Source organism: Ammospiza caudacuta, chromosome 9 (genome assembly GCF_027887145.1).
Source record: "Ammospiza caudacuta isolate bAmmCau1 chromosome 9, bAmmCau1.pri, whole genome shotgun sequence".
In the NCBI taxonomy this organism is placed as follows: domain Eukaryota; kingdom Metazoa; phylum Chordata; class Aves; order Passeriformes; family Passerellidae; genus Ammospiza; species Ammospiza caudacuta.
Window position 1 is genome coordinate 10,526,554 of NC_080601.1, and position 16,047 is coordinate 10,542,600.

Sequence of the window (16,047 nt, forward strand, 5' to 3'; positions counted from 1 at the left end):
TTCCTAAAAATGATGGTGGTGATGGGTCAGCTATCCATCTCTTTCAGTTGCATTCTGTTAGCTGATGATAATTAGCTTGTAATTAGCATTAATAATTAGCTGATGTAATTAGCATTATTGCTTGTAAATGGAGATCCTTTCCTGAATGTAAAGGACACAGCTCTCCCAAAGCCTCTTTCTCCAGACCAGCAATAGCTTTGTCTTAATCCTCCATCCTGTTCTTTGGAGTAGCAGGGTAGTGCCTGAAACTAGGACACATGTTAGTGGGCTGCTGCTGTTCCACATCACCTGAGGCAGGAAGTGGGATGACTTTGAGGAAACTCTGTGTAGAATGCAAGGGGATTAAATCAGAGATGCTGCCTTGCTGGAACTCACACACTGGTCTGCATTGGAGCCTGCTGTGTGTTGCAGAGGTAGCTTAGTTCAGTTTCACTGACCTTGCTACTAGTAGCTCTTTTAAAAATTTGTATATTTAATTAAACCCTAATTTATTAGTTTGTTAGTTTTCTGTTGTTCTCTATTGCAGCTACTTTTATTGCCAGGTCTACCCAAATTCAAACCAACTTTGGTATCACTAGAGTGTACTGCCTGTGCTAGGGCATGTGGCTTGTTAACTCTGAATGTCCTGGTTAAAAACCAGCAAGATGCAGTACCAAAATATGTTTCTAATAGTCTATGGACAGACCTCAAAGTAGTCATTGTGAGTTCCATCAAATAGGAGTAATTTTAATGCTGTTCCATGTTACTGTTTTTTTTTTTTTTTTTATGATGGAGAAATAAGTGCATTTATTAAGAATTCCTGAGAACACACAGGTGGAAGAGGGGACAAGTAAGTCAAAGGGCTGTTAGGTAGCAAATTTGGCCTGCTGCTCTGCTGTGTCCAGTAAAGAAGCACAGCTGAATCTAGTAATAGAATCCCATGTGCAATGACTTACATCCACCTGGAGAAGGTGAGCAGGGGGGCATCTAATCTAGAGAGTGACTGAAAAATCTAAGTGTAGAGTGCCTAAGCAACTCAACCTGAGACTGCCAGCCTAGTGCTGTGGAGGTAAACTCCACAAAATCTCTTGAGGTAAAAACAGTGAGTCACAAGTAGGAGCAATTTGTGTTATTTTTATTCTTTCATATAGCACTTGATATCTGTGAAGAAGCTTCACTGTAGTCAGTGAATAAAGGACAAGTGATTATCACTAAAATTATTGCGGCTGGGGAAAAATGCCTTGCCTCACATTCTGATCTGTTCAGTTTATCATAGTTAAGTGTGGGATGTGTCTTGCAACACAGCCTGGAAGTACCTTTAGTGGGATGGTCCTGGGTTCAAAGTGTCTCTGTCCTCCAGTGGCAGAAGATGGGATGAGCAAATGTTTAAATGTTGGGATCAGAGGGATTCAAGTAGGAAACAGGACATGTTTTTAATGCTGTGGCTGATCAGCTGTTGGAATAAATTGTTAGTACTTTAATGATTTCTTCACCCTTTTTCACAATTTCAGATTAGTGCTGAATGCCTTTCTGGAAGATACACTCCAGCCAACCAAGCTTTTGAGTTCAATGTAGAAATGATGTGTGAAGTGCAAGAATGTAGAATGGGTCAGATTGGATGACATGGTTTACATCTCTGACCTTAATAGATACTATTTAATCATATGCAACTTACATGGTTTTAACTGCAAATGCCTAAGAGAAGTCCAGCTGTTTCCATGGAAAGTTAAGCCAGTGTCAGCAATGACAAGAGTTCCTGTCATGACTTCCTAATGTGATTCTTTTGGGAATTGAAAAAATCACAGTGAAACATTTAAAACATGGCACATTTGAAAAGGTTTGATCTAATTATTCTTTGCCTTTTTTTGTTAGATATTTTAATGAGATGTCTGCACAAGGATTAAGACCTCGCACTGTGTCCAGTCCTATCCCTTATACACCCTCACCAAGTTCTAGCAGACCTATATCACCTGGTAAATATTTAACCCAGTTTCTAAAATTATTGTATGCATCACATAGTAACGTGCCCTATTAATATATTTAGGTCAGTAGCCTTTCAAAGCTAGTTTGGAGAAAAATCCTGCATCATAAATGCAAGAATAGTTTTGCCTTAGGTGTCTTCTAGTACAGCATGTTCTTGGATGGTGACTAGATATTCTATATTTCAGATCTGTGGACAGATAATGAAAATCAGTTAAGTAGCTATCACTTGAACTTTATTTATTTTTTGCTCTTTTTTTTTCTCTCTTGCTGTCTTTTTATTCCTCCTCCCTTCCCACACAAGTTGCTCAACAGGACACATAAATCAAATGGATTTCTAGAGTCTGATGAAGAACTACTAATGAGATTGATATTGTGCTCTGAATCAGAACTTCTTAGAGAAGTTTAATTTTAAACATGTTGGAAAAAAAGTCAATTTTCATTTCTCTTCAGTAGAGAAATGGCTTTTGTACTTCTGCTATTTTCTGTTATTAAACAATAACTGTAAAATTAATAATTCCTATCTCACATATTTTGTATAACTGAAGCAAACAAACATTTTATGAGTTTCTAATTACTGGATATATTTTAAGTCAAGTGAAATGCATTTGTGTTACTAATACATTTACTGACTGAAATTTAAAATCCCTTAAAATTGCACTTAGACATTGATTACAAGCTGTTGGCAGTGGGTATTACATGGTGCTCACAAACACCTTGTACATAAAGAAGTGCATTTGCATGCCTGGCTTTCCCACGTTCACCTCTAGAGCCTGCCAGGCAGATGGGATGTGCTCTGTGTTGACACAGGATGGGAATGAGACATTTTATTACACAGGTCTGCTAGAACATATAAATGTCTTTAGATCCTTGAATTTTCAAGGTTTCTCAAAGGACTATAAATAGTTTTCATCCAGGTGTTGCATGTGTGAAGACCAGCTATGGCCGTAAGCCATGTTATGGTGTTAGAGATGAGCAGTGTGACTGTGAGTTTTCAGAAGGTTTTTGCATTTCTGAAATGAGCCAAATGACCTGACTTCCAAGATGTCAAGGTGTGTTACCAAGAAAATGATTCACCTTTTCTCACCCCTTTCCTGTAACTGGGTGTACAGAAGTGTAGTTGTGCCAGCAGCTGCTCTGGAGGAACAGCTCCATTCATGGATCTCTGTGTGCAGCATTTATAGCAGTGTCCAGCTGCAGGTTGGATCTGCAGTCACACAGAAATTACAGCTCTGTGTGGGACAGATTACCTGCTAACTTACATTATTTAGCAATGCTCCCTGTTTAGTGCTGATGTGTCAGTGCAGGAGAACTCTGTCAGTTTATTCCTACACTGAGACTGAAGTGCATTCCTTGTTCCCTGTGAACTTGATTTCCCATCAGTAGTTGATACAAGACTGAAAATTTTATCCCACAGACAGAGGATGCTGAAACACACTCTGAAGCACAACTAAAATTATTATTTCTAACAGAGTTTAGGAGTTTGGAAATTTTGGTGTGGTAAATGTTCCAGGCCAGCTTGTCTGCGCAGGCAGCTGCATTAATCTCCTTTTCATCTGATAAATTAATATCAGCAGTTGGGAAGTGTCAGACTTCAGAAAAATAGAAGCTGCAGTTTGTTAGAGAACTAATGAGATCAGTTGGGAATTTTGTAGAGCTGTCTGGGATAAATTAATGCAGTAATGGATGAAAACAAATAGGTTTTGAGAGTATTTTGTATCTAAAGTAGTACAGTAAGATGATGCCAGAAGTATCAGCACAGAATAATAAAGCAGCTGTATGTTGCATCAAGTATTTGTATGACTTGGCATATTTCATTTGGGAAATGACGTGCCCTGAATATGTGGAAGCAGAATTTGTAACCAGTTAGAAATGCTGTAATTTCATGTGGATAGCTGATTGAATGGATTGCATTCTGGCTTCTGAATCCCAGAGTCTTTTGAGCCTGTATGGCTTGGGATACTACTTTTGAAAATTCTTTGAAGCTGAGATACTGCTGAGATTTCTAGCACTGTGATATGTGCTAGAAATCTTCTAGAACTTTGAAGATAGTGTAATTACTACTATTCCTACGCAGCTGGGGATTAGCTGTTCTAATTATCAGTTAGTCTTCATTGTAGTTACTGTTCTGTGCTTTGCTGCTAGATAGATGTGTGGGGCTGCAGAGATGAACTGTGCTGAATGTATGTGCACTGCTCTGGTTTTGTTTCTTTGGCTGCCATGTAGACTTGCATTTGTCGAGCTTGTGGAGCTGGATTATTCCAAAGCAGTTCAGAATTGCAATGTTACAAAGGTGGCTCTGTTTTGCCCATTATTTCTGGCCTCTTACCTCTGACTGGCTGCCTTGTCACCTCCATGAACATTGACTTGTTTCTATCCTTGTTGCTTACAAAAGCACTTAAATATAACACGTGCTCTACAGATAATCAGATTTTGTAGTGAAAAGGCAGATTAATTTTGTTGTTACTCTGTAGAGGCAGGGATTCCATGGGAGTAATTTGCACCAGACGTACATTGACAATGTAACAGAATCAAACAGAATTGAAGGAAGCACAGGCAGTTTTATTTATATAACTTCATTATTGATCTGAGGCTTGTTCTGTTTTCTCATCCAGATTTTGCCTCATCTCTTGTAGTTAGAAACACACAGGTGCATGCAGACAGGGATGGTGCTGGGTGTTGCTGCAGGGACATTGTTGTGTATTGGTTTAGTGTTGAAGTGTGAAAACTGTTAAATCCAGTGTGGTGTTATAAAAGTTTAATAGGCCTTCAGAAATGTTTTCTGGTCATTATTCTCCAAAGCAGTTGTTTGAGTCTAATTGTAAACAGCTGAGAAAAGTCTTGTCTTCTTCCTTATGATATTTTTGTCAGAAAGCAGAAGGGAGCAAAAGGTTTTGGAAAATGTGCTCTTTTGAGAAACTCAAGCTGTTCAGAACTTTTTAGGTGTGAACTTCTAGCATTTGGCAGTTGCTGTTTCTGTTTTCCCTTGGTTAAATAGACCTATACAGGAACTCTGCATTTTTATAATTGAGTTCTCACAAAAAGGAAATATTTGGATGAAAGAATTAGATACTGGGCTTTCTTTATTGTAGGTAAAACAAGTTGCAATTTTAAATGTCAGTTGCTAGCCTAGTCCAGCTAGTAACATTTCCCAGCGTGTTTTTATTTCCTTGTCCCAAAGGTCTTTAAAATGCTGAGGCAGAAGAGAAGGAAGCCTCAGTGCAGATCTGATGTGCCTTGGGGAAACCACCTACATCCAGTTTTTTTGTGGAACCTCATTGTGACCCAGTGCTAGATGGCTTCTCCAGGCACAACCTTTCTGCTTCTTCAGCCTGTATGTTGTTCAGGGAGCCATTTCCTCCATGGAGAGATGGAAATACTTAGGGACTAGAACTCAGTTACTATGGGAGTCTTACACCATTTATCTTAAGTGAAAAGTTATGTTTAACATTGTATAGTGTATGTTTGAAACATGTGATAGTATGCTACAGGAAAAGAAAATAAATTTGCATCACACTTCTCAGTACCAATTAGTGTTTTCTAGATGGCTAATCTGTAGCACTTAACAGTTTTTAGGCTATAATTGATTCAAAACCAAAAAACTTTTAAAAACCCTCACACTTTAGTTTGTAATATCAAACAAGAATGTTGATGTTACCTTGTTTTAACAATTTTAGGTCTGTCATATGCAAGTCACACAGTTGGTTTCACACCACCAACTTCACTGACTAGAGCTGGAATGTCTTACTACAATTCCCCAGGCCTTCATGTGCAACATATGGGACCATCCCATGGTATTACAGTAAGTATTGAAATTACTAAATACTTGTTACCAATATAGTTTGGTTTTTGGAAGTTATGATTGGTTGTCCTTAAGCTTTTTTACAAAACATTTTTGTAAATGTTTGTTTTTGTCTCCTTACTCCAAGACACTTATTGCTGCTTTCTTCAACCCTGATTTTCCTCTTCACCCCTCAGAAACTGATTCTTTTTGGAGAACCTTGTTTTCTGCAAAAGAATAGGATATATTATCATCTTAAGGACAGTAATAGGTATCATCTTATGGATCAGCAGGCAGGGTGTGAAAAGTGATGTTCTAAGCTACTAAGCCTATCCCAGGAAGTAAAAACATTGCTTTCATTTTTCTCCTAGTCTCCACCATCTGACGGATGAGTCATCTGAGGTTGCTTCAAGCTCAGGTTTTCTTCAGGATGACACACAATGCTACCATCATGTCACTGTAACAGGCAGTTAACTCTTATTTTCTATTGTCACTGGCAAAGAAGAAAGTTAATATAAACATTTGTTAGGGCAATTTCTCATATCTTTCAACGGAATTTATTTCCTTTTTACCTGCGATGTTTGCTGCATTTCTGCTTCATTGTGTTTCTTCTAAATATTTGTGGAGTTTAATGAGCAAAAAAAGCCTAAATATTAACCATATGGTAAAATACCTTCTCGTTGTTGTATCAAGACCATTTTGATTTTTCTCAGCAGGTATGGTAGTATGTAAATATTCATCAAGGTTTTGCTTATGCTTGTCATTCTCAGATGTGAAAACGTATTTTAATAGAATTTTTAGTACAATGCTAAAATATGGCTGCTTCTGGTTTAGGAGGGTGTGCAAAGGTAATTGTCAGAATTTCACTGAGCTAAGGTGGGTGGGAACGCTGCAGTGGTAGGTAGAACAGAAAGGAAGCTGGAGCTCAGCAGGAAAGAAGAATTCTGGTTGGGGCTCATGAGTTAGTCACAGGAAGATCTTTATGCTTCTGGAAAACATGGAAACTAATTTTATAAATGAGTTTGTCAAGGAACTTGCTCTGTTCAGTCTCTGAAATACTACTTTTTCTGAAACTCTAAATGAATTGAGTCACTGTGAGAAAGATCATCTTGAGGACAAAATACTAATTGTTCAGAGAAAGGTGTTGACAAACAGCTCATGGCTTTGTCTCAATACTGATACCAGGTCCCCTTATATGTATGCAAATGCAATAAATGATATTAAGTGTTTCAGAGGCATCAGTCAGTTTTCAAGAATCTCTTGGGTTTCACATATAATTTAAATCTATTGTACATAGTTGTGCAGAAAAATAGATACAATATATTTGATTTGACTAAACTTCAGTTTCATTCTTGACTCTTCATTTTTTTATTTCCATTACAAAATAAATTGGACTTTACATTTGGTAGTACATTTGATATAGAACTGTAATCATGCTTCTCCCCAGAGCTGACCACCTGTGGTTGATTAGTAATTATGGGTAGGTGGTTTGTCATGCCATGAGGTTGTTGATTAATGCTAACCAGATTGGTAAGTAATGAGCATTTTTGTTTCAAAAGTGCAGAAGTTAGTGTTGTGGAGTGTAATTTACATTTTTGCATTGCTGACATTAAAGATTATCCTTTCTCTCCTGCCCCTCAGATTGTAAAGATGAAGTGGGGTTTCAGTCTTTGTTTAAATGTACCACTTGTTGAAAATCTGTGGTTTCTGTTGAGGGGGTCTCTCTTAACAACTGCTTCACTCCTGCAGCTCAAGGCATTGTAATATTTTTTTGTTCTCCGAAAAGCAATTTGTATTGTGCTTTGGTTTTGCTCCATTGTGTGGGCTAAGAGTCTTTCAGGGAGCTGGAGATTGTGGGCAGACTCTGCTGCTCAGAGCTTTCCCACCCACGCTCAGGTACCACATCCTGGTACCCCAGTGCCAGCAGCGTGAAGTCAAGGCTTCCTCAGCACCTGCTGCTCGGGCAGGCACAGCTGGGAGGGGCTGTGCCTGCAGCGTCTCGTTTCTTTTTAGGTTGCTGGTCATCATGGGTAAACATATCTGCAGGACATGTCTTGGGTTCATTTCCTGCAAGCTGACAGGAAGGAATGCATGTTCCCTTTGATGTCAAGAGTACTTCCCCTTTCCTTTGCTACTCCATTTTCAGAAGAACGTTTATTTTATGTAAAAGTTGTATTGTGACTCCTGCAATGTTTTGAAAATTGTTCAGACTTCTTTGTGTGATTGTTTTTTTTTTCCTTTGCCAAGCTTAGAGGACTTGCACCTAACATTGCTCAGGAGTGTGTTAAACATGATTTCAATATTTGTTCTGCAGAGGCCTTCACCACGAAGAAGTAACAGCCCCGACAAATTTAAACGTCCCACTCCTCCTCCTTCTCCAAACACGCAGACCCCAGTGCAGCCACCTCCGCCTCCACCTCCGCCTCCCGTGCAAGCTCCGGGCCAGGGCGCGGCGTCGCAGGCAGCCAATTTCCAGCATTCAGTGCATCCCTCCTCTCAGCCTTAGTGCATGTGCTCTGCAGTCTCTATGTCAGAAGTGGACTCATAACACGGAGCAGTTTACTAAAAGCCAAAGGCTTACTTGGCATATTTGGATTTGACTTATTTGCACTGAGGTTATATAGGCTTCACTGTTAATTGTGTTGTAAACGTTTGTATAAAATGCAGCCAGTGTTGTGGGTCTACAACACTAACTTAACAAAGTTTTCCATCAGTGTTTACTTGAACTACATGTATGTCCATTCTCTGGCTGGAACATTTGCTACTCTGTTTGGTAATACGGCATTATGTCGTTTTGCTTGGCTCCAAAGCTTCATTTTCCTGGCTTTTAGGTTTGTAAAATTAAAGGGATACCTTTTTATATTTTTTCATGACAATTTGCAGAAAATGAAAGGCATGATGGGCTACGTGATAAATTCTGAAATATTACAGTGTTTACCAAGCTTATGGAAGATCAGCACTATGTTTCAGTCATTTATCAGCTTCTAGTGCAAAAGTGAGTCAGACACCCTAATCAGTGCCCAAGACACAAGCTCTCTGGTATTTCCTAGCAAATAAGCTTAATTCACAGAGGACACATCCATCCGTCTCCTGTTTAAAAGCACCTCAAACACATGGTACAGTCAGACCTTTACACTGAGGGAACTGGCTTGTTGGAGTCTGTGGAATGTACAATTTGTGGACCTTAAGAGTTGATGATGTCACTTGACATTTCTGCTAACCTGTAAGCTGCCCATACCGTGTGCCCTGTCACAGTGACTGCAGGGGAGTGTGGTCCTGCCCACAGGTTACTGAGAGCTGATTCAAGTGTGTGCTCTTGGATTTTTTTGCTGCAGAAGGCGATGTGATTGTAGAGAACAGCTGATGATAATTTCTTTCTTATTAAAATATAGTCATTGTGATTCCCCTGAAGCAAAGGTTGAACAGGTATTTTAAATGTTCAAAAGTCTGTTAGAAAACGAGATCATCCTAGAGGAATATATTGGCTTAACAGCCAAAACTTTGTATTGCTTGGTAGAAACAGAGTACAAGAAAGTAGCACAACATGGCACTAATGAATGCTTATTTAGCAGCCTAAGCCGGTACAATGTACAAAGAAATGTATTCCAAATACATTCTTTCCATTCATTTAGCACAAATAAATTGGTTTCACTTTGCAGTGGAACAAAGTGTCACTTCTTGATATTGACATCCTACTCGGTTACATTTTTCCTGAGGTTCCTGTTGAGTACTGGGGTTTATATGTTATTGATAATTTTAAATGGTTTACCTCATATATATGGATATGTGGGCCATGGAAAATGACAAGAGAATGTTTATTTTATGAGAATATGTATCTGGCTATAATCAGAGCAGAACATGAGTAATTTATCTTTTGTTTACAAAAGTTTGTTTGACATGCTTAATGCTTGATTAAGGACATTTTTAAGAAGGAAGTACAGCATTCTGGTAGTATACTAACACTTGTACATATAATGTCATGTTTGCCGCTCACCTCTTCAGTCAGAATTGCAAACTGAAAATCCTTATGAGAATAGTGCTCTAAATCAAAGTTGTAAGTTAAAATAATGTTGTAAAATGTTCCGCTTAAGGCAAAATTAGAATTTCTTCACCGTAGCTATGTAGTTTCAGCTCTGAGAGAATTTAGAGAAATGCATATATAGTCTATTACACTTCTTAAACCAATATGGGATCAAGTGCATTATCAAATTACATTACATTAATTATGGTAGTTACTCTCCAGTCAGACAATTCTCAAGATTGTGGCAGACCTAAAATTTGACCACTGCTTCCACCTGAAAATTATTGACCATAGTAGATGCTCAGCTTTCCATAGAGGAAACTCAGCTCTGAGCATTATAATTAATCAGAGCTGAATAAGTGATAGGATTGAATGGGAGAAGGTGACAGATAGTCAGAGGTGGGACTAAAGTCAAGACAGAATCAGCTTAGTTTGACGCTTGTCCTTTTGTAAACATAAGACGAAGAAAAAATATACTCTTTATAAGTAGGATTCCAGCTCAAGTATCCCAGAATTTGAAATGGTGCCCTCCTTTCTGAAGTGCTTTGAGATCCTTGGATGTATGGCTCTGTGGAGGGCAATCTCATGGTGGTGGTAGCACAAATGTGGGTGGAAAAGGAAGAGCCTTTGATAGTGTTTTAAGATCTCAAAATGGAAAATTGCCTAGTATAATTTACATTTGAAGCATATTCCAAAACTGAGTTTGTGTAACCCAAGTTCAGCTGCTGTTATAAAGTGTCTTAGTGAACTTTCCTTACTGTTCCAGTGGGACTGTTACCAGAAGAAAGTAAAGAACTGACAAATGTATACTAAACCTTGAAAGTGTAAAAAGGCACTAAATTGGCCTTATCGAACTAAGAAGGTTGAACAAACATTTGCTTGCAATCAGAAGTGTTAAACTCTATTTGTAGACTTTTTGAATAAGATGAGAAATTGTGCACAACCATCTCCTAATAAATGTAAATGGATTTTCAGTTTTCCTTGTGAATTATAGTCATGAATTATGATTCTGCAGCTGTGATTTTATCAGATCTGTAGACTGGAGAAACTCACCTGACAGTGAGGTCCAGCTCACTACGAGGGCTTAGGTGCTTTGTTTCTCTCAGAAGCACCTGGGTGATTTTCTGACATTCTTTTCATCACTAATGCCTCTCAGTTGCACACTGCATTGTCACTAGCTGTGTAAGTCCACAGAAGCAATTTCTAGCTGTGTGGAGCATTTTGTGAGCATATCCCTTCACAGCTAAAGATTGCAAAAAATAAAATCTACTTTTCAGCTGTTTCAGCAGTGCTTTCCTCTCTGACAATCAAGCATACAATACAATTCTTTTTGTATTTTCTCTCAAGGGATCTGGCTTGGACACTGGAATGCAGCTGATGCTCTGTAGAGCATTAAGAGTTTATTTTATCCACGATTTGTTCCACAGAAGTTCTTTGGAAGAAGAGGTGGGACTGTTTGGAGGTAGTCTTCAACTAAAAGCCAGATAAGACTGTTTTAATTACATGTACTCTTTTAAGAGCATATTCCCAAGGGCAGAAAGTACATCAGAGTTTTTTCCAGAAAGTATTAGTGGTGTTCTATTGGCAATTGCTGTTCTGAAGCTGAGCAGAACAGGATTCCTTTCCTGTTAAAATGTTTTCATTTAGGAATCCGGCTGTCTGGGTGGAATCCCTGTGCACTTCAGCTGAATGAAAAATGCAGCCTTGGAAGCAATGAAAATGAGAAAGTTTCCTGGGATGTGTGCAAGTTTTCCACTGCTGACAGGAGACTATATGGACTCTGTTAAATAAAAATGGAAACTGATTATGGAGACAAATAAAAGAACCTTAAATAGTTTATCAATCAAAGAAACACAGTCTGTCATCCTCAGTGTCAATTATTGCTTTGCTAAGAGGATGCAGCCAGGGACCTTGATTGAGCTTTACAGTGTTTTTCCTGATCCTAATGCTTAGTTTTACAAGCAGTACAAATTCTAATACTGTTCAATTCTTTCTGATATTTCCTTTTTTTCAGTCATGGCAGTCTATTTCTTTTTGATCCTTGGGAGTCTACAGAGCATGGACTATGCAGAGCATATTTCTCCAGTTCAAGCCATCTCATAAGAAACCAGAAGGTTTATGAGTGTAAGCTATAAAATTATAATACATGCATATGTTACAACAACCTCCTTGAGAGGAAAGGTCTCTCTTCCTGAAGAGAGCAAACAGAGCCCCTGAATACCAAATGGACTGTATGCATAGAGACAATCTGATTTCCTCAATTCCCCGAGGAGCTGAATTCCTCTCCCGGCCTTTCTTTTTTTTTTTTTTTTTTTTTTTTTTTTTTTTTTTTTTTTTGAATCATGGTTCTTAGAATTTTAAATTATTTTAAGGTCCACGTCTCAGTATAATAAGTACTCAGGATACCTTCATGTTAATTGTGGGTAACAACCATGAGTCCCAGTACAAGCAGAGTTTGAGTCAATGCCTCTGTGTGGACAGGAGGAAGTCACTGAACATGGCAGACCGTGGCCTTTGTGGTGCAGTAAAAGTGGGAGTGTGTGCTCATATAATGATTTATTTTTCTAAGCAGCTGCTTTTGGATTTTAGGTGTGTTCTGAAGAGGAGATAAACTGTGGAATTGGGCACTGCATTACAGGCAGCTGCTGCTACTTTAGGGAGAAGAGTGCTTGTGCCTGTTCTGCTAGCTGGGCTCCAAAGAAAAGTACTACCTCATCTTTCAGCTGGGATGATGTGGCCACAGGGCCAGCAGAAATGCTGCAGCTCTGTTAGGTTTTGTTCTGCATGTGTTACCTGGATGGGAGTCTTTCCTCACTGGAATGGGGCTCCAGAGCTTGTGAAGCTTTTGTAGAGAAGGAGTGAAGAGTTAGGACAGATGGTTGAAGGTTGACTTTGTGAAAATTGTGTCCCTGTAGTAAAATTGCTGGTCAGAGTGCTCTTTTTCTAGGCCTGGAGATTGCCTGTATTAAAACTATTTTGGGGGGTGGGGGGCATTTTTTGTGATTTCCATTGAAAAAATTCTGTGTTGCAGTTCTTCAAGTTTATGGTGGGGGTATCTAATTGAAAAACAGCAACCAAAAAAATCACAAAAAGCAATTCCCCAGAAATATTGGAAGTAGTCTTCTGTGTGCAAAGGTGGGTTTTCTCATGATAAAACATAATTCTGTGTCTATAAACTGAGATGTTTTACTCTAGTGGTAAAACCTAGGCTGTCCAAGGCACTTTAGTTTGTGATTGCTGACTTTTGTTTTGGCAGGTGTTTCAGATGAAATCTAAGCCTCCTGTGGAGGAAGAAAAAAATCACCTGACAGCTGTAGACTGTTCCTTTCCTGCAGAAATACAGCAGTTTCCTCAAATGCAAGTGGAACAAGCATCCTTGAGCTTTTCTGAAGCTTATATTTAATTTCAGTACCTTGGTGATTGCTCTTGTATAATTAGAGAATCAATGAAGCCTCATTATAGGTTGGTTTGGTCTAGCTGGCTGTTCCTATGTTTTTCTGATCCCAGTGAAGGAAGCCTGTTGGAATTTGGATCAAACAATGGCCAAAGTGCAGATTTGTTGAGCTTGAATCCAAGTGGTGACTTTAAGAGCATTCACTGTGTTGGTGTGGATCAGAGCTTATTGTAAGAACCTCAGATATAAAGAAGTTTTGGTTTTTTAGCAGGTTACATCTGTTCCTGTACTAGCTGTATTACTGCTTTTTTGTATATCTCAAGGTGTTTACATATACTTGTAATTGTTACAATGTGTCTGTAATCAAGCTCATCTGTGCCTTCATGCAGACTTCCAATAAACACTTGATTTTTTTGTATTTACTTGTATGGAAGACTACTGGGTGGATGTATATTTCCTTCTCTGTCAGCTTGTCATCACTGGGAAAAGAGGAAGAAAAATGAGAACTAGGGGTCAGAGAAAGTTGCATGTTTGTCTTTGTTTTTGCTGTCTTTGATTCTAGTTGGGCCATTCCTTGTGTTAAATGTCTGAGTGTGTAACCTGGGGAATAACCTGTGCACTTAATAAAGTTTGCATAGGAGGTGCTCCTCACTTTGCATTAGGTGGATGTTTAAAGTACAAAGCATGCTTGACTCCATCAGTTTGGCTTCTGTCTTGAAAGAATGCAGCTGTATTTCTTGAGTTATTATTCTGGGGAAATTCCAGAGTACCTTTCTGAATTAAACATGTCTGTTTAACTTCTCACAGCTGCCTTCCATGGTAGTTCAGGCTTTTTTTTTGCCACAGCAGAAGCTGCAGTATTTTTGGTCTTAGTTGACCTCCTTACCTTGAGAGTACTTTTCCTTGGGAGGGTGGAGTGGAATAAGAAAATATTAGTTTCATTTTATAATTTTTTCTCAGTTCATTGGAACAGAGAGGTATATTTGTACAAGGTTACAGAAGAACATCTTCCATGCTCTGAGTCAAAAGCTGTACATGGCAGGACAGCTATTTCTCTAATCTGATACCAACTGTGAGAAGGAGAGAAGGCAAGAAATGTTTCCTTGCCTATGCTAGGGTTGTGCTGTGTATTCTGTAGCTCAGAAAGAGTGGTTTTGGTATTGCTTTGTAGTAAAGGTCATGGTGTAAGGTGCTGTCTTCCAGCTTTTCTTGATTGTCTTGTAGTCACACCTGATTGTTCAATTAAGTCATTATGTGATTGATGGATTCAGTTATTTTCTAATGGAGATCTGTCCTAGGAATCCACCATAATTTTTGCTGTTTTGACATATTTTCTTACTAAAGCCTTAATTAGTTATTATATTTAATGATTTTAGAGCATGAGCCAGTGTAAACCGTAGAATGTATGTATTTGTGTAAATTCTGTGAGTACTTTGTTGTGCCATCTCTTTTGATGTTTCTGATTTCTGATGTTTCTGATGTTTCTTTTTTATTGTGTGATTTGTCAGCTTATCACAGAGGTCACTTGTGGCATGCTCAGTAGCTCGTCTAAGTATTACTTGCTGTGTCTGGGTGTTTTGCCAAGATTCTGGGTTTAGATCTGAAAGTCTCAGAGGTGCTTAACCTTATCTTGTGTTCGGTGTCTTGAGTGTTGCTAAACTTGTTGGTTGAATCCACTTGTGTCTGTCCTGCTCAGCTGCTGCTCTGGCCTCTCTGTGACTGCTGCTCTGCTCAAGTCAGCACATTGTGCCTGCAATGGGAGTGTGCTCTTCCATCCTGACCAGTGAAATCAGGGTTCTGATGGCTGCAGGTTGCTGGGCACCAGGCTATGGATGTATTTCAGCCAGTGCTAACCTGGCTGATCCGTGTTACTCTGCCCTTGGAGCACAGGCAGTGTTTAAAGGCCTTTATTCCCCTCAGGGCCCTGCTGCACATGCTGAGCAAGCAGTTCTGCCTGTCCCTGACTGCCATGGCTGCTGGGTCCGGGGACTGGGGGAATGGGCTGATGCTCTCTTTGTGCATGTCCTTTGTTTTCTGGCATTTCTCTGAACAGAAATGAGCCACTTGAGCACTTTCAGAATAGCAGAAAAAAGGGAGAGATGACACGTTGCTGGTTTAAGTTCAGGTTGCCTCATCCAGGTGATCACCCCTTTAGATGGTTCTTTTTATTTCTTCCAGTGCTTGTATCCCTTCATAAAGGAAAGCAAGTTCCCAGCATTGCAGGGGTTAACTTAGAAATCCTGGTAACTGCTGAGAGTGAGAGGAAGAATGATGCATTGCACAGCAAGCAATTTTAATAAGCCTAATCCTTGCTGAATGTAAAGGTGCTGGCTTGGGTATCAATCTGTTTCACGTGCTTCTGAGACTGTTCTGTACCTTTCCAAGTACACACACAGCCATCCTACAGCAGCAAGAAGAGGTGGAGGTCAGTCCTGCATTTCCCAGATGGACACTGAAGGTATGTATAAAGATTATTAAAGAGTATTGGTTCACTTGGATGCAGAAAACAGTAAATACAATTGGAAGGTCTGAGGTGGGAACCTTGAGGCTTTTGAGCCTCAGGGCTGTTGATGAGAGTCATCTGTGTTCCAAATTCTGTGTATCAGTGAAAATGCTCTACACCATGTCCTGTAGTTTTATTCTCTTAAGCCTTGAACATAGCCTGGTGTGTGAATTCAATGAAACCAGAACAGTGATCTGTGGGAGTCTCAGGTGTCTGTGGTGTGACCATCTGGCATTTTTGGGGCTGAGCTTTAGAATTGTACACTGCTGCCTCCTTTCCCCCCAGTCCCTGTAGGCACACTGCCCTCCCTCCTGTCACTGAGGGCCCCCTCGAGCTGCTGTGAAAAGCAGTGTTGTGAGCTGGGCTCTTGCCATGCTGCATCTGGGTGC

At 39.4% G+C, this 16,047-nt stretch overlaps 1 protein-coding gene across 1 annotated transcript in view; it reads left to right on the plus strand.

The window, feature by feature from the left end:
- The window catches only part of CCDC6 (coiled-coil domain containing 6), a 48,670-nt gene extending 37,921 nt beyond the window's left edge, over positions 1 to 10,749 (plus strand). Inside the window, exons 7-9 of the mRNA XM_058810237.1 lie at positions 1,852 to 1,952; positions 5,637 to 5,761; positions 8,055 to 10,749. Coding sequence (XP_058666220.1) covers positions 1,852 to 1,952; positions 5,637 to 5,761; positions 8,055 to 8,246 — 418 coding nt within the window. The 3' untranslated portion in view covers positions 8,247 to 10,749. The remainder of the gene's footprint in view (positions 1 to 1,851; positions 1,953 to 5,636; positions 5,762 to 8,054) is intronic.
- Positions 10,750 to 16,047: the final 5,298 nt, after the last annotated feature.